Source organism: Rhamphochromis longiceps, linkage group LG2, assembly GCF_057381845.1.
Source record: "Rhamphochromis longiceps isolate RC_006_pf linkage group LG2, R_longiceps_female_GT1.1, whole genome shotgun sequence".
NCBI classification, from domain to species: domain Eukaryota; kingdom Metazoa; phylum Chordata; class Actinopteri; order Cichliformes; family Cichlidae; genus Rhamphochromis; species Rhamphochromis longiceps.
This window is the reverse complement of record NC_140558.1, coordinates 12,141,490-12,162,198: the sequence shown is the minus strand read 5'-3', so window position 1 is coordinate 12,162,198 and position 20,709 is coordinate 12,141,490. Positions and strand designations below refer to the sequence as shown.

The following is a 20,709-nucleotide window of genomic DNA, read 5'->3' as shown; positions in this document are numbered from 1 at the left end:
GGGTTTCCACGGTTTGGGGTTCGACCTGTGGGAGCGTTCAATTAGAGCGACAGACTGCTTCAATCGATCTCTGATGGGTGTTTGAAAGTTAGCCAAGTCTTGCAGGGCTTGATCGAGCAGGACTGTCTGCTCAGTGTTTTGGCTTCCCAGACATTTTTCTTCTCATCGGGAGGAAACCTGAGGATGTTCGATTCGCTGCCAGAAAATCTTCAATTCATTCAGGTGACCACAAGATATTTTATCACTCCATCATTATGGAAGGGCTCTCTAAGCTGTAAATAAATGATGGATTGTAGACAGATAAAAGGAGACGGAGTAAAGGATAGATGAGATGAGATGAGGAAGAGGAGACAGGGAGGAAGGAGCTGAGGAGGAAGATAAGGAAAGTAGCAGGCAGAGGCAGGAGGAAGAACAAGATGAGGTAGGAAAAAGGTGAGGCAATCAAATTATTTAAAAACTTTTGATCTTTCTTATATATTCAATAATTTACTGACAAGTCGCCATTCATTGTGCATGCATATTGATGATGTTACGTCTAAGAAAATCCCAACAATGTTCCAGTTGTTTTCATTAAAGAGCTCGGGCCCTCAACATTAGTGATATCAATCATTATTTAGTGCTTCACAGATATTGGTACCAAGGAAACGAGGAGCAAAGGTCTTAGAGAAAGAGCTCAATGAATGAAAGGATTTTATACGTTTCTATTGATTTCCTTCAGTTGTTGTGGGACGATGAGATGAGGCCTTCGGTACGTCTATGCAATTACTCAGAGTTACAGATGCCTGTGGCCTGATGTTGTGAAAGAATAGATGCACCTGTGGGGATGCATACATAATCTTCACTCCTCCAAACACAAATTTTTATCTCCATGCAGCCACAGAAATCCCCTTCCAGCCAACAGATTCTGTCCCTGTCAAAGTGACATTGCTGAGTTACACCACAGCACCGAAGGAAACTGGAGTCATCGTCTTCGCCTTTTGGCGGCTCCCTTTAGGGCTCACCACAGCAGATCACCGGCCTCCATCGCACTCTATCCCAGCATCCTCCCCTAATAAAAAAAAAAAAAAAAAAAAAAAAAAAAAAAAAAAAATAATAATAATAATAATAATAAAACAAACTTGGATTTGTATAGCACCTTTCAAGGAACCCAAGGGCGTTTTACACAAGCGTAACAAAAAGATCTTCAGGGTTTTGTTAAAGAGTAGCTTACAAAAGTAGTTTGAAGGGCTCTGGTGAAGGGGCTTGGTGAAACTCATATGGAAGAGAGTTCCAGGGGGTGGAACCTCTGCCCCCAAAGGTAAGAAGGTTGGTGTGAGTGACAGAACACAGACCCTGTCACACCTTCTTCTTCTCTACACCCATGAATCTTCTCTGATGTCTTCCTCTTTTTCTTCTGCCTAGCATCCACCTTCAAACTCTTTCACCAAATATATCTACAGTCTACTATGATTGGCTGTCCTTCATAAAATTAAAAAGAATTAAACAGCAGGTGGGCGGGGCTTCTGTGCTAACAGCTAATGCTGTGGATTTGATATGCCGGCGTCAGGGAGATCCTTTGACTGACACAGAGCTTTTAGAACAGCCTGAAGCCTCGGCTGCAGGCTTCATAATTTGTTACACCAACAGATCTCATCCAAGTTTAGCCTCAACTACACAAATTTTGAGATGAGCAAACACGTGAATGTGGAAATATGAGTTTACATGGATGTAGTAGTTGAAATATCTACTGTTATGGGCATGCAACCTGTCAAAAGTGCACCCTGCCTTTGAAAACAGGGATATGTTCCAGTCCAGCCGAATCCTTGAGTTTGTAGGTGCTTAAAACAAAAAAGTTAAAAATGGATGACTTCCAACTTTTTTCATGCAGTACAGTTTTCTCGGGCGTGTACACAAAGAGTGGGGTCGAAACAGGACTCCAAACGTAGCAGAAAGTGTTCTTTCTGAGCTTTTGTGAAATAATCAGCTATGTCATTGCTAATCAAGACATCTGCTAACATTACACACCAGATCAGAGTCAGACTGAGTGTGGGCGCTGCTGCTCTTCCTCCCATCTCCTTTCACCTCACGTTTAACTCTTATTTTGCTGAAATGTGAATGTGTGTTCCCCGTGAAGCCTGAGTGTGTGTTTATTCTGTGTGACAGCTTTGTGTTCAAATTGATTTTTGTGGTGTTTTTACAATGTTGTGATCCAACCTATAGTAACATCCATCCATTCTCGCATTCACTTATCTAGTTCACAGTCACTGTGTCAGTTACCGGCAACACCAGTCTGTTGCAGAGACAGAACTATTCACTCTCACATTCACACCTCATGGTTCAGAATCACTCATTAACCCAACATGCATGTTACTTTTCTGTGGGAGGAAGCCAGAGTACCTGGAGAGAACCCACAGAGAGAACATGCACACTCCACAGAAAGGGCCCAGTTGGCTAATGAATTAAGGCTTGTCCTTGCTGTTAGGCGACAGTGCTAACCACTGCACCACTGTGGTGCCTCTTTTAACAAACTACCATCACTGAAAAGAGTATGATGTCCTATATATTTGTTTATATTATTTATTTTACCCTCACTAGCTTCTGATCTAAAGTCATTGTGTTCTGTAAGCAGACCTAAAGTACCAGAGAAACCAGTCAATTCAGAAAAGCGCTTCAAACATTATTCCTAGCAAACTTTCAAAGGGGTAAAGAGTTAAATCATGTTCATGTCATACTTCAGAGGAGGAAGGAATCAGTGCTTTGTTTTGCTTATGTAAAAATATTCTGTAGAAATCAGAAGAATTTCCCCTTCGGTTTGGGATCAAGAAGAATTTTGGATTTAATGATTCAAATTGGGAGAAATATTTCACTCTTGCTCTTTCTCAAAGGACAAAAAGACAAAGAACGTGAGCTCTGTGTTTCTCCTTCTTTCTCTTTTAGGTTGCTGCCTGGAGGCCAAAGGTCATATTGCCGCTTAATTAGCGAGACGCTTAAAGAGGCTTCTGGCAACATCGGGACAAACCGACAAAGACAAGATCCCACACGACACATAGCCCGCGGCCTAGATGGTTCATCCCCACAGAGAGATGTGAAGTCGCTCCGTTCACGTTGGATTACTTCTCCGACTTTATCCGACTGTCTGTGAAGTGCGTCGTGGCTTAAAGGCCGATTGTAAGAACTTAATGGAAGTTCGTGAGACTTGGATGTGAGATTGTTGGTGGGGTGGGCAGCTGTTGTTGTTGTGTTTGTTGCTGATGTGGGTCAGCGTTGATGGATGGAATAGATGAATTTCTTTCCTTTTTGTAATTTCCATCTTCCTCTGGGAAATAATGTCAGTGGACAGGAAAGAAGCTCTCAATATTGTTGCAGGCATGTTTGCTTGGCAAAGACTCATTATACTGGATATTACTGTGGCAGGAGGCCTGGAGTTGTTGGGGGGGGGGGGGCCTCTGATGAAAATATTGATGACCCTGAAGCCAAATGTGTATAAAGGCAAAAATATATTAGTTGAGGTTTCTGAAGAACTCTCTTTGTGAGCGCAAAACAGAGACGAGGCAACATCCTGTCAGCAGCCATCACCGACAGACACGCCACTTTATCAGGTTCTTTATGTTCAGTGGATATCAAACTAAGTTTTATTCATGTTACTGCTATTTTCACTAAGGAAGCTGCAAATCTGTCTACAGAGAAACACCCGTATTAAACCAAGTTTGAATCGTGGTTCAAAATCAAATCAGCCACTCAGCAATTAGTGGACTGCTGTACTCAGGTTAAAGATTGTGCACAGTGGTCAAATGTGGTAACGTTTTAGATGCAAATTTGCACTGTTTACCAAACGAAGAGTTAGAAATGGAAGAAATTCTCATAGAAAATGTGGAATCGATTCTAGAAAAACTGCACAAACTGTTAAAACTAAGGTGGACACAGCTAAGAGTATTTACTAAGTATTTACTAAGAATAGATAGATAGATAATCAGCAAAAGAAAACAGTACTTCAGAACACCTGAGTCAGTACAACACCTGCATTATTGGACTTGAAATTGGACTCAGCCCAGATGCCTCCTTTACACCGATACTCTTCATAATTTTTATGGATAGAATTTTTACATGCAGTCGTGGGATGAAAGGGAGTCGAGCTCAGTGGTCTCAGGGTGGCATCTCTGCTTTTTTGCTGATTATGTGGTCCTGCTTGCTTCAACAAGTGGTGATCTCCAGCCTAAAGTGGGGCAGTTTGTACATGAGTGGGGAAAGAGGGGAGTGAGAATCTAACAGATGGACTGGTGCAGTGTCTGCAGTAATGTGGATGCTGTACTGGTCTGCTGTAGTGAAGTCAAAGCTCTCCACTTTCCTGGTTGATCTATGTTCCTACCATCACCTATAGCCAGGAGCCATAGGGAGTGGCTGAAAGATTAACCCTCTGGGGTCCAGGGTATAATTGGCTGTTTTTGACTACTTTTGATTTTACCTCTATATTTCACCTTTAAAAACTGTTTATCTTGCCTTGTTTGGTATCATTATTTTCAGCACAACCTCAAATATCTGAAATTTGAGTTATTTTTTCATTTTGACATACTATATTAGCACAGTTGATCTAAATTCTGACAAAATTTTTAAAATCAGAGTAGAAAACCGTTATATTTTTTACTGTAAAACCCACAAACATGTTTAACGAATCATTTTCATAACTTGAAATGCAAATAGAAATTGTACATTTCTAAAAATTATGCACAAGTTCTGCAAACAACAAAGTTATATGGTACTATTTACCTAAAAATGCAGAACAGCGTCGCTCCAACTTAGTGTCACAGTCAGTAGCTTGTTTGGCCATTGTCTTTTTCAACATCACAGTGACGTGCCTGTACAGCGCCGTCCAACACCTGAACTGGAATTATGATTACAGATGTGATAGAGCAGGGACACATTCAGCAGCTTATCACTGATTTTGATGACTTGCCTGACTTACAGTGTACGATATGGTTTGATGAAACTAAGACAGTGTGACCTTCTTTTCTGTTTCTGGCTAAGAATGTAAATAAACGATGGACTATCTGTTCTGCCACAAAGGCGGGATAGACAGATCCTCTGTAGCACAATCTGTTTTTACTTCAGGACTGGATGCCTTCATGATAGAGGAAATAATAAAACACAAGCTGCTAGTTTCTTTATTAAAATGTAATAAAGAAACTAGCAGGAGAGCCCATGAAGGCTCCAATATCTTTGACCAAATCTGGATGTGAAAAAGCATCCTGAGCTCACTCAGAAACAGCGCTTTAACTCTCGAGCGGAGAAAACGTCTCTGTGGAAGGAGGACGGACATTTGTAATAAAGTGATTCCGTATCAAAGAGGAATCCGCCCAGTCGACCACTTATTGGTTTCAGATTACCGGGCTCAGTATCAGAGGGTTTGTGGATGATTGATGATGTCTTTCTTTAATCAGAGAGGTGATTCATCAGGGCTTCATTTTTCAGGATTTCAGGTGTTTGTGACACAAAACTCCAATTCATTTCTAATCACGGGGAAATTAGTGTTGCTCCTCTCTCTGTTTCTAAGCTTTTGATCACATCTTTGATTAGGTTCAGATGGTAAAAAACACACTTTAATCTTTCAGGACCCCCCCACGTAACAGAAAGTGAAAGAGTCTTTAATCACATCTTTATAGTAAGCTCACATGTTCATTATTCTCCCTAATTACTGCCAAACCCCTTAATCGAAGAAAAAACATGCATTATAAAGTATTTTGAAGAAAAACCCTTTTTTTTCTCAATTTACAGAGAATCAATTACCGGGTTTTGGTCCTCCGTTCATCCTCTGTCAGAAACACGCCGTTAGATCTTCTCCCTTTAAGGTACTTGTTTTAATCAGACTTCCTTCTAAATGGCTGCCCTTTGCAGTGTTGGGGAGTAACGGAATACATGTGCCGACCTTCAGTAACAGTAATAAATCACAGCAATAGTGTACAATAGTACATTCATGTCCTGCTTGTAAGGAACTGGTCCGTGTGCTGGTTCCTTTGTAGTGTGTCTGATGATAACAAAAAACATTTGTCAGACTGTGATTCTGTTTGACAACACAACAACTGCTGGTGACCGCTATCTAAACCAGTCACTGATGACCTGACGGTTGGTAACAAGTTAACAATAAACATAACAAATTCATTCATTTTTTTACTGAAATGTTTCTTTTCTTGTGATTAATATGCAACATTTAATTTGGCATTCAGGACTGAAAATGAACAGCCACAGATGCTCCAAGAGAGACTGATTTCACAGTCAGTCGCGTATTTATATTCTACATATGAACCATTAAACGGATGTAAAAAAGGCATCAGTCTGAGCTCCATTTTTGTTCATATTTAACACTGCAGCTGTGACCCTGACAGTCATTTATTCACACTGATATTCATATTGGAGGAAGGCTTCAGCTGCACAGAAAATTGCATTACAGTCAGCCGATTTATCATAAAAACAACAACGCACTCGAGCACACAGCGTGTGAGAGTACAGATCAGGAATGTGTTAGTACACAGTAAAGCTCTGAACAGTTGGCTAAAAGTAACTTCGTCTGCTCAGCGTTCACATATTCGTTCACCCGTCCACATGACCTGTGAGTTGTACTCATTTCTTACTTTTTTAACTGAGCTGTGTTCTGCATGTGGAACACGTCAAATACACACACACTCTGTGTAAACAGGGACCAGTGCAGAAAAGCAAACACAGAAGTATCGACCCCGGCTTGTGAATTTGCATTAGCGTACACACTTACGGATGCAGCTTCTCTCTAACTGTTCCCTGCAGTCTAATTCAAACTGAGGGCTGCTGTAAATTTACAGAGCGAACCAGTGATATTAACTAAATTAAACACTAAATTTGAGCGAAGCTTTTCCTTCTCTCTGCCCTGCTTTTGGTCTGAAAATAGGTTAGTCTTCAGTCAGGAGGAGGAGAATTTAATGCTAAATGGACTTAGCTGCTGTAAAACTGTCGTCAGAATGGATACCTCAATTCTCTTGGCTTACGGTAGTTTTTGCAGTGTAGGATGGCGAGTGCTGTAAATTCTAAATTGAAACGGACAGACATTAGCTAGGCAGGGTGTGGGGAGGGGATTCCTCGGTCGGTTGAAGGAGGTGTGGTTACCAGGAATTTGCTGGGTTTAGTTAGCGGTCAGCGGCAGAGTTCCAGCTTACGGAAGAGCTCCGTTCTGATGAAGACGTATAGGAAATACAGAGCACTGCTTTAGAGTCCACAGAAGCAGAAATAAAAGTGGTCATTATCCATTTTACTGTTGCTTTTTCACACCTTTCCACAGCAGACTGAATCAGCTCGAGAAAGAGACATTTAAAAGTTGGTCATGCCATCACAGATGATGGAGTCCTCTCCCGCTGTAAAGTGGCATGAATGCGCACGAGACGGCTTTTGTCAAGACGGGAATGTTAAAAAAGTAGAGAGAAAGCACACACACACACACACACACACACACACACACACACACACACACACACACACACACACACACACACACACACACACACAGTGAATAAAGAAAAACTAAACTAGCAGCTATGCACAAATAAATGCAACAATGTATATTAAAAATAAAAAAATTAATTAAAAATACATTCTGTGACAACAAATAGAGAGAGAAAGGGCAACCAACACTGTTGCCCTTATAATGGAGTGCCACCCTCAGGAACAGACCACTTAGGAGAACCCACACATCAAACAACAGCTTTATTGTTTCAAATAAAGACATACCAGTGTATATATAGTATATTGGTTTCTTTTTATTGCCTCCAGAATTTAATTTTAAATCCTTCGCCTTACTTACAAAGTCCTGAATGATCAGGCCCCATCACATCTTAAAGAGATCTTCCTGTTAAAAACAAGTTTTTTCCTGTGGTTCCTAAAGTTTCTAAAACCTTCAGGACCCTCTCCGGTGGAGCCAGCTCCCTGTTTAGGTTTAGCATACAGAAACCCTCTGTGGGTTTAAGATTAGACTCCTTATAGTTAGGGCCTGATCAGGTGACCATGAACCTGATCCATCACTTAGTCATGCTGGTATAGTCTCAGGCTGCTGGTGGACAGGCTATAATGCATTGAACACTTGTGCTCAGTTCCCCTCCTGTCATTGGCTTACTATTTCACGTCATTAGCTTTAATCTTCTCTCTCCTGTAGCATGTATTAGGTGGTCTCTCTCTGTTCTCTCTTCTCCTTCCAAAAAAACAGAGTTTGTGTTTCCACATACGGGACTGTCTGATGAGCGGGGTCTCTCCATATTGTGAGATTTCTGCCTACCTGTAAAGCACCTTGAGGTGTCAAATTCACCTTATAATATCAAGTGTGTTGACATGAATGTGTGAGAGGGGGCCATGATCAATAAAAGAAAACTGAAATATTGGAGATATTCAACATGCTTTTTCAGTTTCATTCTCTGCTGCCATATCTGATTGAAATGTACTATTAATGTATTCTTTACTTTTTGAACTCAAAAGCCACTTAAATAATATCAATATTACCATCACTGGGCTTTGAGCCACACCTTAAGAATCTAGGCTTTAAACTGATAATATGCAGAATGAGTAGCATCTTTCTAATTTTTATTTTTTTCCATTTTTGTCATTTTACTCTCATCTAAATATCGACAGCTGTACTGTGAGTGGTCACTTCTGAAAATGTTTTCCTGTAGGGAATCCAATGTACTCACACATCCTTAAAATATCTAAGCATCATTAAGCTGTGCCGTGGTCACAGTGTACCACACGGACACGAGAGCAAAGGCGACTCCACGCTGTGACGTCTAGAACTGAGAGACAAAGTTGGTTCTCATGATAAAAAACAAGGATGAAATGATTTTTTTAGATCTGACCCAGTGGACCATGTCAGAAGCTCATTCAGAAATGACACGACTATAACAAAGGCTTCAACATGACAACCTCTGCTGGATCACTTTGAGAGGACCCGCTCTCATTTACGACATATTCAAATGTCTCGTCCGTATCTCAGTCAGGCCAAGAAGCTTCGTCTTACCCTTTAAATCTCGTCTCATGAATCAGCTTATCTGTTTTGTTCTTTCCCAGATTTCCTATGTATGTCCTTTCATTTCACGCGGGCCTCGCCTTTGCATGAAATCCTTCCTAATTTCACATGTTGCTATCCACACACTCTCACAGGACTGGTCTGACAGAGCAGGCAGAAAAAGGAGTGCTGATAGAAATGTATGAACGACACTTTTAAGTGCATTTGTTCCAAATATCAGCGGTGTGCATGAAGAAATGAACTACTGTAAATGCTGCAACAAACACACAGTTGTGTGTATTTGGACTGATTTTACATACCATCGTGTTGATAAATGTTGGCGATATGGAACATTTGTACGTGAACATTTGTATGTGAACAAGTGAACTTTCAATGTATCGCTACTTGGTGTGTCACTGTGCGCATTAATCTGCTGCTATACCAGCTTCTCTGGTTTCAGGCTTTCCGCAATACTTTTCATCTACACTACAGGGATTTGCTCCGATTTGGCCTCAGGGGCATTAAACCCTATTAACTTCACTGCTTCTGTTGGCCGGTACATATCAAAGCAATGGCTTTGATATGTGTGACAACTGTCTCATATGAGTTGGTCCAATGTCAGCTCAACAAAATTTAAGATTTCCCAAAGCGAAAATATAAAAATAAAGCTGCTGGAGAGTGAAAGCACACAATACTAAACGGTCAAGGGGTGACAACATACTTTTGGGAATTAATTCAAAGCCAAGAACCGCTATGAGACTCAGATTTTGCATTTACTGGAACTGTGTACTGAAATATCTGTGTCATGAGACAAATGATGGGTTACAAAATAGCTGCATGTAAACTTTACCTTGCTTAGAAAGGTCACACACCAGTGCATTAAATCCAGATGATAACTCCAAGAGCTGAAAGTTGGGCCAACTACAGTTCCTGTAGTGGGCGCTTGATTCTTGCTCTCAACGTGAGTCAGTCTCCATAGACTTCGACGTTAAAAGGCCCAACTTTACAGCAGAAATAAACAAGTTCTTCTTTTTGTTTGTTTTAGCTAGTTACAATCTATGTTTTATATTGTTCATTCCTAAAGTTGGGGCATGGTCACGTTGATAGTTGTGGCGAGACTGTGAAGCTGCTGTAGCAATCCTTGCAGCATTTTTCTCATCTCAGAAATCTCATAGGATGCTTGGATGTGCAGACTTTCAAAAAAGTCTCTGTGTCCATTTTGGTAAGTAGAGTTTGAATAGTTTTATAATTTTTTAAAATTATGGTAACTTATGGATCCAAAAATGAATCCCAGATGAGCTCGAGCTGTCTTCTAATAACTTATTGAGATCTGTGAATCAATCCTAAACCTACAGGCTAGTCGAAAGCCCTTAAGTAAAATTACCTCTAAGTCTTACATCAGACGTGAAAAATCAGACACCTAATTTTTTTCAACATGTCTATGCGGCATTTCCAACTAAGCTGTCATCAACAAACTGGATATAACGTTTAGTGATGTTTTACTGTGATCAGCTCATTTAACTTCACTGTACTAATGAGTGAGTACTTTAGTCCAGCAGAGAAAACATTATCAGCCAGGTGCTTTCAGATACGCTGATGGGAAGGAACAAAAAAAGAAAAACAATCTCACTGATCCATTTGAAATCGGTTGACTTGATTTGTAAAGTGATAAAAAAAGACCCACAGTGATAAAATGTGATGACAAACTGAGAGAAGAAAATTACAAATTTGCGCAGAACAGATATGAAAAATTGCCATGCCTCGGACTAAAATGAAAGCAAGGAAACTTCAAAACTCTGATGACAAGCGACAGCCGTGCTCAGCCTGATAAGGAAGCTAAATGACAAGAGAACGCAGCATGGTGGAAGCGTGGAAGAGACGACAACACGCAGGAAATGACAAAGCAAAAGCATAAATGAAAATAGCCTTGATGCAGAAAAACGAAATCAGTGTGGTGAAAGACGCGACTGATCAGCAGGACAATAGACACAGAAAACAGAAGAAAGAAGTGAGTCTCTTACTCTGACCAAAGCATTGTTCTACTGTATGCACCGCAGTCTTTTATCTATATAGCGATGTCTGCTGAATACATTTGTGGAAAGACATAATATGTTTTACGGCCTCGGTAACTGCATATCTGTCAGTTGGAGCTGAAGCTGCAGGTGAGCTTGTTGATTTCTAAGAGAAACTTTTTGATTTTGTTGGCGTCCATTAAAACCTCAAAGTTCTTCTAAACGTACAGCCACAAACCAGCTGAATGCAAAAGTACATGTGTGGAAGAATCAGATTTAAGGAATAAAGGTTTTCTGGCTGTAACTTTTTCTACCCAGGGTAGAAGGTGTTCTCAAGATCACACTTGTTGCTTTTCCTTGACTATCGAGTCCACTTGACTTTATTGAGCAATGACTTCCAGCTTCTACTGGGCCATGGTCTGAGGCCACAGTTCTCACTGTGGAAATGATGTTTGCATTCATGTATCTCTGGGTCTTCATGGATTAGCATGAAGCGTGCAGTGATACAGATGCTGTTCTTATCTATTGAGGTGATTGGAGAGCTAAAATCTAAAACTGAAATGCGAAACATCACCAGACAATGCAGCGTGGAGAACCCATCAGAGGATATATTCTCCTGAGAAGTATGCATTACTAATTCACAAAGAATCACATTGTGTGTACAGAAACCAAATCTTTAATTACAGATTATTTCAGGAGTACTACTGATGGCAGGAAGAGAGACAACAGTGTTTGAATTTATTTATTTAAAAGGGACAGTGCAGTTTAACATAGTTCAAGTGCAAGATAGGAAACTGATGTGCCGCACATAGGTTTATAGCTACTGCAAATTTTTTCAACAATTGTCCCTTGTTGGGCTTACAATCTAAATAGATACATTTTACAATAAAACATACATTTTCATAAAACCAAATTCCATCACAAATACAATTACAGTTATTCGACAATAGTTTTAAATAAAATTAAAATCATTAGTTAAAATGACTACATCTTTGATTTCCCTTTAACCACACTTTAACCTTCAATGTAAAAGATCTAATGTCTGTAATCAATTTGATATCGGTTGGAAGTGTGTTCCACAGATGGCAGGCCTTTATAAAAAAAGCTGACTGACCGAATGTAGATCTGCGATATAATATCTTGCAGTTGCCGTTCACCTTACTCCTAATAATACAAATACTATCTTGTCGCTGGATGTATTGAGACACTCTGGGGATGAGGGGAATGACCTGCCAATTTCCGGGGGCGAGGTCACTGAGGCAGTTAAACAACTCCTTGGTGGCAGAGCCCCTGGTGTTGATGAGGTCCACCCCGAGTTCCTGAAGGCTCTGGACGTTGTAGGGCTGTCCTGGTTGACACGCCTCTGCAATGTTGCGTGGAGATCAGGGGCAGTACCCGTGGACTGGCAGACCGGGGTGGTGGTCCCCATCTTTAAGAAGGGGGACCGGAGGGTGTGTTTCAACTACAGGAGAATCACACTCCTCAGCCTCCCTGGGAAAGTCTATGCCAGGGTGCTGGAAAGGAGAGTTCGTCCGCTAGTCGAACCTCGGATACAGGAGGAACAATGCGGTTTTCGTCCTGGTCGCGGAACACTGGACCAGCTCTTTATCCTCTCGAGGATACTTGAGGGTGCATGGGAGTTTGCCCAACCAGTCTACATGTGTTTTGTGGACTTGGAGAAGGCACTCGACCGTGTCCCTCGGGGTGTCCTGTGGGAGGTGTTGCGGGAGTATGGGATGTCTGGCCCATTGCTACGGGCCATTCGATCCCTATACAACCGTTGCAAGAGCTTGGTTCGCATTGCCGGCAATAAGTCAGACTCATTCCTGGTGGGTGATGGGCTCCGCCAGGGCTGCCCTTTGTCTACGGTTCTGTTCATAATTTTTATGGACAGGATTTGGAGGTGTTCCAGGCATGAGGCCCCGGGGCAGACCCAGGACACGCTGGAGAGATTATATCTCTCGGCTGGCCTGGGAACGCCTTGGTGTTCCCCTGGATAAGCTGGAGGAGGTGGCTGGGGAGAGGGAGGTCTGGGCCTCTTTACTTAGGCTGCTGCCCCCGCGACCCGGCCTCGGATGGATGGATGGATGGACTCTGGGGCCATCCTATTTATACATTTAAAAACTAATTTAAGAAAACACAGATGATTAAAACTCTTAAAACTAAGTCGATTATATTTCTTTAAAACGTGACAGTGATGCCACCGAACAGATTTTTTATCCATTATTTTTAAAGATTGATTATATAAGGATACCACAGGCTGAATTGTAGATGGCGCTGCTTGGGTCCAAACTGTCATACAATATGAAAAATGAGAAAATATCATAGAATGCATAAATAACTGAGCTACTGAAGTGGGTATATAGTGCCGAATTAACTTAAAACAATTCAGATTAGCCTTGACCGTCTTAGAGATCTTCTTTACATGCTTGTCAAATTTAAGATGTGGATCTAAGATTATTCCTAAAAACTTAAAATGTTTGACCTCCTTTATTTCTTCGTTCCCTAGGTTGATTTTAAAATTATCAGATGAACTTCGTTTCCTAATCGAAAAACACATAGAAACAGTTTTTTCTAGGTGATTCAGTTTTCTTTACTTAGAAAACTGAATCTTTACCAGCTGACGCTCTCTCTGGATTGGACCTGTGTTCATGTAGCATTTGGTCTGAGAGACACATTATGTCATCAGCCGTTATCGCCTGCACAGGTGCAATATCTGTATTACATAACCAGGTTTCATCCTTTCATTTGTTAAAATGTTTAGCTTTTATATCTCAAGAGCTGCCAAGAACGGACAGAGTCATTATTTGGTGAAGTATCATACCCTTGTGGGAGTTATCTCACAGTCCAAAAGTATAAATTAACTTTAGGTGTAAATTTCAGAGTTAATAGCACCCTCACTTAACCACAAGTTAAAAGAAAAAGAAAGAAAACATGGAGGGTTACATTTCAGTCTCAGGTCCTGTGGATCAGTATATTAGTAGTTTATTACGTTAATAAACATAATGTTAAGTATAATTTTGGTTGGGATATTTGAACAGACATTTATGGAAATATGTGCAAGCATACATGGAAATACAATATATAAAGCAAAAACAGCTGAAACCTCTTACGCAGCTTCCATGTACTTTCTTCAAGTAGTCTTCAGGAATAGTTCTCAGGCTTCTGTGCTGTGTTTTCAAACTCTGTATTTTACAAATGAAATATAAAATATATTATAGTGAACTTGAGGTGTTTGCATTTGTTTCCTTTTTATCTGTAGTCAGAGGCAGGCTAGCTGCGTTCATTCTGCCTGGTACGCTTAAAGCTTGTCTTACACCTTATCAGCAAATATGAAAATATTATCAATCTTTTTATCCCAGGGAGGAAAGAGAATAAGCATATTTTGCTCAGTGGCATATCTTCCTTAAACGTGACCAGTCTGTTTGTTAATGTAAAGAAGCAAAAAAGAGTAGTACGTAAAGTAATACAAGAGAAACAAACACTGCGAATGCATCTCAGCTAGGCACTAAAGTACGTCTGGTAGTTGTAATGAACACAGAGGTGCTTCTGCATCCGCCCATCATCCATCTTTGAGGCCCCAAAATTACAGAGGATATTGGTGAAATAGTTATTTCCTTTGGATAATGAACATATGTAAGTTTTTCTTTTTATTTCTTTTTCATCGGAGCAAGCCACTGTAGCTGAAGTCAGGCTGACCACAGCTGCTGCTCATATGTGAACATTTTAAACTTTAGGGGGATGTATGTTTGACATTCGGAGTTTCTCTGATGCAGAAACATGTTATATTGGTTGAATGTATGTGAATAAACCTTAATTTCACATGAAAAGAAGAATTTTCTCCTCCGAGTGTCTGATGCCTTTGAAACCGCATCGATGGCACTGCCCTGCTCTCTTTTCTCGCTCTTTCTTACATATGTGCTTTTTGATCCTAATTGACCACTGGCAGCACAACAAATTGCCCTTCAGAGATAATAAAGATTTACTTGATGGCAGCGTTCGGACCAGGCTTCACCTGCTGAATTCAAACCCTCTGTGACTCTCCATGAGCTTCTATAATTACTCTCAGCCAAATATCCTTTTGTGCTCAGCTGTGAGGCGAGACAGGGGTGTCCTCTGACTCCCCTCCTCTTTGTAATCTTTATCGAACCATTATCCTGTCCTGCCTGTCCGACAAGCCGACTCTATTACCAGTATCGCCACACGCACTATGAGCTTTCCTTCATGCTGTCATTGCTCTACAAGTACAGGTTTTCAGAGGCTGATAGGAACCTTTTTACATTAAAGCTGTTAAATATCTTTAATCACCTCATGTAGGCTTTCACCATCACTTATGCGCGTCTCGACAGGGAAGGACGCTTTTGAATTGTCTGCATTACGATTTGACAGGGCTGTAGTAAGGATTTTAAAAAAAGATACTGACAGTCTCCTGCACTGTAGATGATTGCAAAGAGATCTAAAAATTATTAATAATAATGGATGGCATTTATATAGCGCTTTTCTAGGCACCCAAAGTGTTTTACAATTCCACTATTCATTCACTCTCACATTCACACACTGGTGCAGGCAAACCACAGTTGTAGCCACAGCTGCCCTGGGGCAGACTGCCAGAAGCGAGGCTGCCATATCGCGCCATCGGCCCCTCTGGCCAACACTAGTAGGCGGTACACTCAGAAAAATAAAGGTGCCAACTGGAACCAAAAGTGGTTCTTTAGACTGATGCCATAGAAGAACCTTTTTGGTGCCACAAAGAACCTTTCAAACAATGGTTCTTTGAAGAACCATTTCTTTCAGTGGTTCATTGAAGAACCTTTAAAGGTGCCCCAAAGAACCATCAAGAAATGGTTCTTTGGGGCACCTTTAATGGTTTTTCAAAGAACCTTTTTAAAAATGGTTCTTTAAAGAACCATTTTTAAAAAGGTCCTTCAAATGGTTCTTTAAAAGAACCATTTTAAAGAACCTTTTTTGAGTGGTTCTTTAAAAAACCATTTTAAATCTTTCAAAATAAAATGCATCATAAATTGAATTTGAGTAGGGCAAAATAAATACTAGCACAGCATAGACATATATTAATGGTTTATTGTCATTTTGTAGTTACCAAAAAACAAAAAGGCATTTTAACCCTCAGCACAACATCACTACTAATACATGTCACATATTAAGATAAGATAACCTTTATTAGTCCCACACGTGGGAAATTTGTTTTGTCACAGCAGGAAGTGGACAGTGCAAAAGTTATGAGGCAAAAATTAGAATACAATAAGAATAAATACAGTACACAACTGTACAGAATAGAATACTATATACAGTAGAATAAAATAAAATAAATATACAATAAGATAAAAATAGAATACAAATACAAATACTATATACAACTGAGTAAAAATACAACGATGACAGAAAGGATTATTGCACTTAGTATTATTGCATATGTATGGATGTGTGTGCTTGATCAGTTAAAGTCTTTATTGTGGAGTCTGACAGCAGTGGGGAGGAAAGACCTGCGAAATCTCTCCGTCCCACACCGTGGGTGCCGCAGTCTCCCACTGAAGGAGCTGCTCAGTGCTGTCACAGTCTGCTGCATGGGGTGGGAGATGTTGTCCATCAGGAATGACAGCTTAGCCGCCGTTCTCCTGTCACTCACCACCTCCACTGGGTCCAGAGGGCATCCTAGAACAGAGCTGGCCCTTCGGATCACCCTGTTCAGTCTCTTCCTGTCCCCAGCAGAGATGCTGCCGCCCCAGCAGACCACGCCATAAAAGATAGCAGAAGCCACAACAGAGTCATAGAAGGTCTTCAGGAGTGGGCCCTCCACTCCAAACGACCTGAGTCTCCGCAGCAGGTACAGCCTGCTCTGCCCTTTCCTGTAGAGGGCGTCTGAGTTATGAGTCCAGTCCAGTCTATTGTTCAGATGAACACCAAGGTACCTGTAGCTGTCCACAGCCTCAATGTCCATACCTTGGATGTTCAGTGGTTGCAGTGGAGAATGCTTGTGCCTGCGGAAGTCTACCACCAGTTCCTTGGTTTTACTGGCGTTGATCTGGAGGTAGTTCAGCTGGCACCAGTCCACAAAGTCTTGGGTCAGTTAGTGTTTTAAACAGTAATAATTAAATATATTTGCTATACTATAAATAAATATATATAAATACTATAGCTACAGATAACACAACAAATAATACATGTATTGTTTAATTAATAAAACATCAGAAAGTGATAAAACACATTAGAAATAGCAATAGCTTCATAACAGACCAATAAATCAACACATTTTCATCAGCAGATGTTTGCATGTTCAGTAAAAATATTTCAACAAGTTTATGATTAAAATGATCAATGAACTTCAGCCTTACGCTATGTAATGTACGTTTCATGTTGTACTCATGGTCCTTTGTTAGTTCAGTTTAGGATAATGTCTCTGACGTATGTATCATATCAAATATATGTCATATCAAAACAAGCCCACACCTGCAGTTGTTTCAGTTTTTCACTGGTGTTTCCTGTCAGCTGGTCAACCTCACTCAGGCAGACATCCATATCAGCCAACCAAACGACAAGTTCCTCCCTTTGTGCTTCAAACCCCTCCCACTCTGAGACAAGGAGCTGAAAGAGAGAGAAAAGAGTCAATTATAAAGAAGAGAGAGAAGTGAAACCCTCCTCAGAAGGTCTGACTCGCATACCTGCAGTTGACCTGTGATGGACTCCTGTTTGGCGTTCACGTCATCCCTCGTTGTTGCCAACAGCCGAGTCTGCAGGGTGCCCTGGAAGAGCTGAGTTAATGTTCGACTCCTCCTGGTCAGGCTCTCCAGCTGGATGAGCCGAGGTCTCCCCTCTCACCGCTGCCTCTGAACACAGAAACACAAATTTCATCTGAAGCAGGAGGTGCAGATTTTTTGCTATTCTTTTCTAAATCCAGGCTTGATCACGTGGAGGTATTTGGAAAACTTTTTTGGCCAGTGGACGACTGTTGTCTTGCAGAAAGTCAAATCAAACATATGCGATACACAATTAATTCACAAGAGCACAATATAAAAAATAAGTCCAGTTCTTGCCTGATTTCAAGTGAAATCTGCATCAAAACAGGGTGACAGAAGTAAAACGAGAGCACAAAGCCTCACTTTTTACAAGCCTGCTATTACAGTTCTCCTCTATGCAGACGACTTTCCTGTTTTCAAGGCACAACTTGGATCTGCTGTACGAATCTTATGGATACACACTAAATGAAACAATAGTGTGCATGACTCCAGATTCTGATCCCTCATCCTAATATGGTCCCAACATAGCAACAGCAATAAAGCAAATGTTGAGGCTTCAAAATACAAAGTCCATAAACCAATGGCTGACGTGGGTTTTATCATAAGGGTGATAAATATACAGATTTCAGTCTGTCTTAGAGATTTGATGTTCATTTACCTGCAGATGCACTATACATACCTGCTCCATGGTTTTTCACAACATTTTGCACATCACTATTTAATACAGGAAGTAGGTGAACTAAAACAAGTCATCTTTCTTTGTGAGAGGACCATATTAATGAAACAAACCTCATCATAGGGAGCCCTAAAGATGCTCCTGCTGCTTCTCTTCCTCCTCATCCTAAGCTTCCTTCTCCTTGTCCTCGCCTTCCATCCAATTGTAATTCAACCTAATTGTGTTTCTCCCCCTCCTCTTCCTCATTTTGTTGGAGCTGTGAACACAATTAATGTGAATCTGGATTAATTTGTGCAAACAAGAAAAATCTACAGCTTTTTGGTCAGAGGTGCTCTTGTGATTTAAGCCGGGTAGAGTAGATTTATCTGTTGATGCTACCTGCTTCAGCTCTGGCTGCTGAGTGATATTTACACCCTGGCTGGATTACAAACTTTAACCATGTGCTGAACTTTGGCCCAGCGTTGATACCTCTTGTTAGTATAACGACCTCTTCTTAGCTTGTATGTATGATTTATGATGGTGGATAAATGAAATATAAAAAAAAATTAACTATATTACAAAAGAACATCTATCTTGGAAACATCAAATGACCGGAGCATAACTTGTCAACTAGTCCGAAACTAAGTTATGCAGGAACAGTCAAAGACACCTTCTCATGTCACATTTATATTCATTTCTATATAATTTGATTAGACAATAAAGAGTTATCTAATCGAATTATTCATTCAAAACTCTTATGCATAGCTGCATTTTATACAGCTCATACAGAATTCAAAGTACAGGTTCATGTGAGTATTTAATGTACGGCTCAGATCTACAGAATTTCAGAGTTTCTAGAGCAGACACAGAGCTCACGTCATAACAGGCTTCAGGCGCCATTTTAGTGACTTTAACAATATATTAAATTTTAATTTCGGTCTAGCTGACATTAGGTTATGTACGCAGCACGCAATTGAACCACATATTTTAGAAGCCAAAGGTTCAAATTAGCTGGGAGCAGCTTCACTTAATTATAACAGTGGTTTTGTTAAGAAAACAGTTGGATACTAAATTGCGCTGACATCAACGGCTAACGTATCTAGCTAATCGCTACTGTTAGCACAACATTAACAGCAAGCTACAATGACGAGTAACAAAAACAAAACAGTAATAAGGTTTTAATGAAAATGTTTTACCTTTTCCAACAGTCCCAGAATCCACAGCTTCAAAGTCCAGCAGGTACTGAAGACTGTTATCCGCCTCGCTGTCACCGTCCGTGAGTTTTTTTTCCCCGAAAGGTCAAGGCCCGCCGCTCGCACACTCTGTCTGCGCATGCGCATCCCAACGACGGACCCCTCCGTCCGCTCCCGGGAGGTTATAGTATGACGTGTTCTGACGTCACTCTCTCTCTCCCTGTCATTTATTTGGCTCGAAACACATATTAACAAATTGCTCAGTGATGAACAACTACTCAGATCATTTACCTAAGCTGTGCTTTGTCAAAACGAAGTCTGTGTCCATTACACTGACATTCTGTTCTGCAATTGTTATTTACTTGTATTTTATAATTTGACTTTACATACTGCTGGGTGGTTTGTAAAGTTTACAATAACTAGTATTATCATTATGCTATATTTTCAAAAATATATAATAATCTCAAAAGCAATGCCTTGGAGTAGAAAATAGTAATGCTTTATTAAAATTTAAAACTAAAGTACAGTATTTGAATGTGTGTATTGTGTCTACTGTTTGCAAATATTTCTAACTTTTATTTGAATATTCAGCTTCCTACCATCTTCTCTTAAAGGGTAATTGCCAGGTATCCTGCCCTCCCCCTTCGCACACACATGCACACAAAGAAAACACACAGTATAATTCACAGCCTCATTATAGTGAATAAATATTTATGCCATTTACACCATCAAACTTAGATTGCTAAGGATGAAGAACCTTTTGTTCTTTAAAGAACCATTTGTAATAGCTGAAGAACCATCCACAAAATAAAAAGGTTCTTTGACGTATGATGGTTCTTTAAAGAACCATGGAGACATCTGAAGAACCATTTAAGAACCATAATTTTTCTGAGTGTAGGGTAAAGTGTCTTGCCCAAGGACACAACGACCAGGACAAAGTTGCCTAAACGCACTCAGTTTTCTCCTTCTGCATAAAATGTAAAAAGAAATTAATCCCAGCTCATCAGTACTCCAACTGTGTGCAATTTAGGATTACAAAATATAGCAAGTTTAGAAACTGCTGCATTCTTATCCAGAATCGGAGAGGCTCTGGGTCATCAATACAGCGAGA

The 20,709-nt window shown here is 40.4% G+C and overlaps 1 protein-coding gene across 2 annotated transcripts; it reads right to left on the bottom strand.

The window, feature by feature from the left end:
• Nucleotides 1-16,449: 16,449 nt before the first annotated feature.
• LOC146677032 (uncharacterized) lies at nt 16,450-19,664 on the bottom strand. Of its 2 annotated transcripts, XM_085380917.1 has the most exons (5): nt 19,602-19,664; nt 18,540-18,682; nt 17,676-17,840; nt 17,464-17,598; nt 16,450-17,053 (listed from the first exon to the last, which is right to left on the bottom strand). In XM_085380917.1, the coding sequence occupies exons 4-5, from the start codon at nt 17,530-17,532 to the stop codon at nt 16,451-16,453; spliced, it is 672 nt and encodes a 223-aa protein (XP_085237043.1). In that variant the 5' UTR covers nt 17,533-17,598; nt 17,676-17,840; nt 18,540-18,682; nt 19,602-19,664; the 3' UTR covers nt 16,450. The 2 variants fall into 2 exon arrangements, with proteins under 2 accessions (XP_085237043.1, XP_085237051.1); XM_085380925.1 differs by lacking the exon at nt 19,602-19,664 and having other exon boundaries at nt 18,540-19,580.
• Between the last annotated feature and the right edge of the window lie 1,045 nt (nt 19,665-20,709).

Coding starts and splice junctions, on each gene's coding strand:
- LOC146677032 (XM_085380917.1), bottom strand. CDS start 17,532: ATGGATGTCTGCCTGAGTGAGGTTGACCAGCTGACAGGAAACACCAGT. Junction 17,054..17,463: donor AAAAACTGAAACAACTGCAG/GTGTGGGCTTGT, acceptor GACTGGTGCCAG/CTGAACTACCTCCAGATCAA.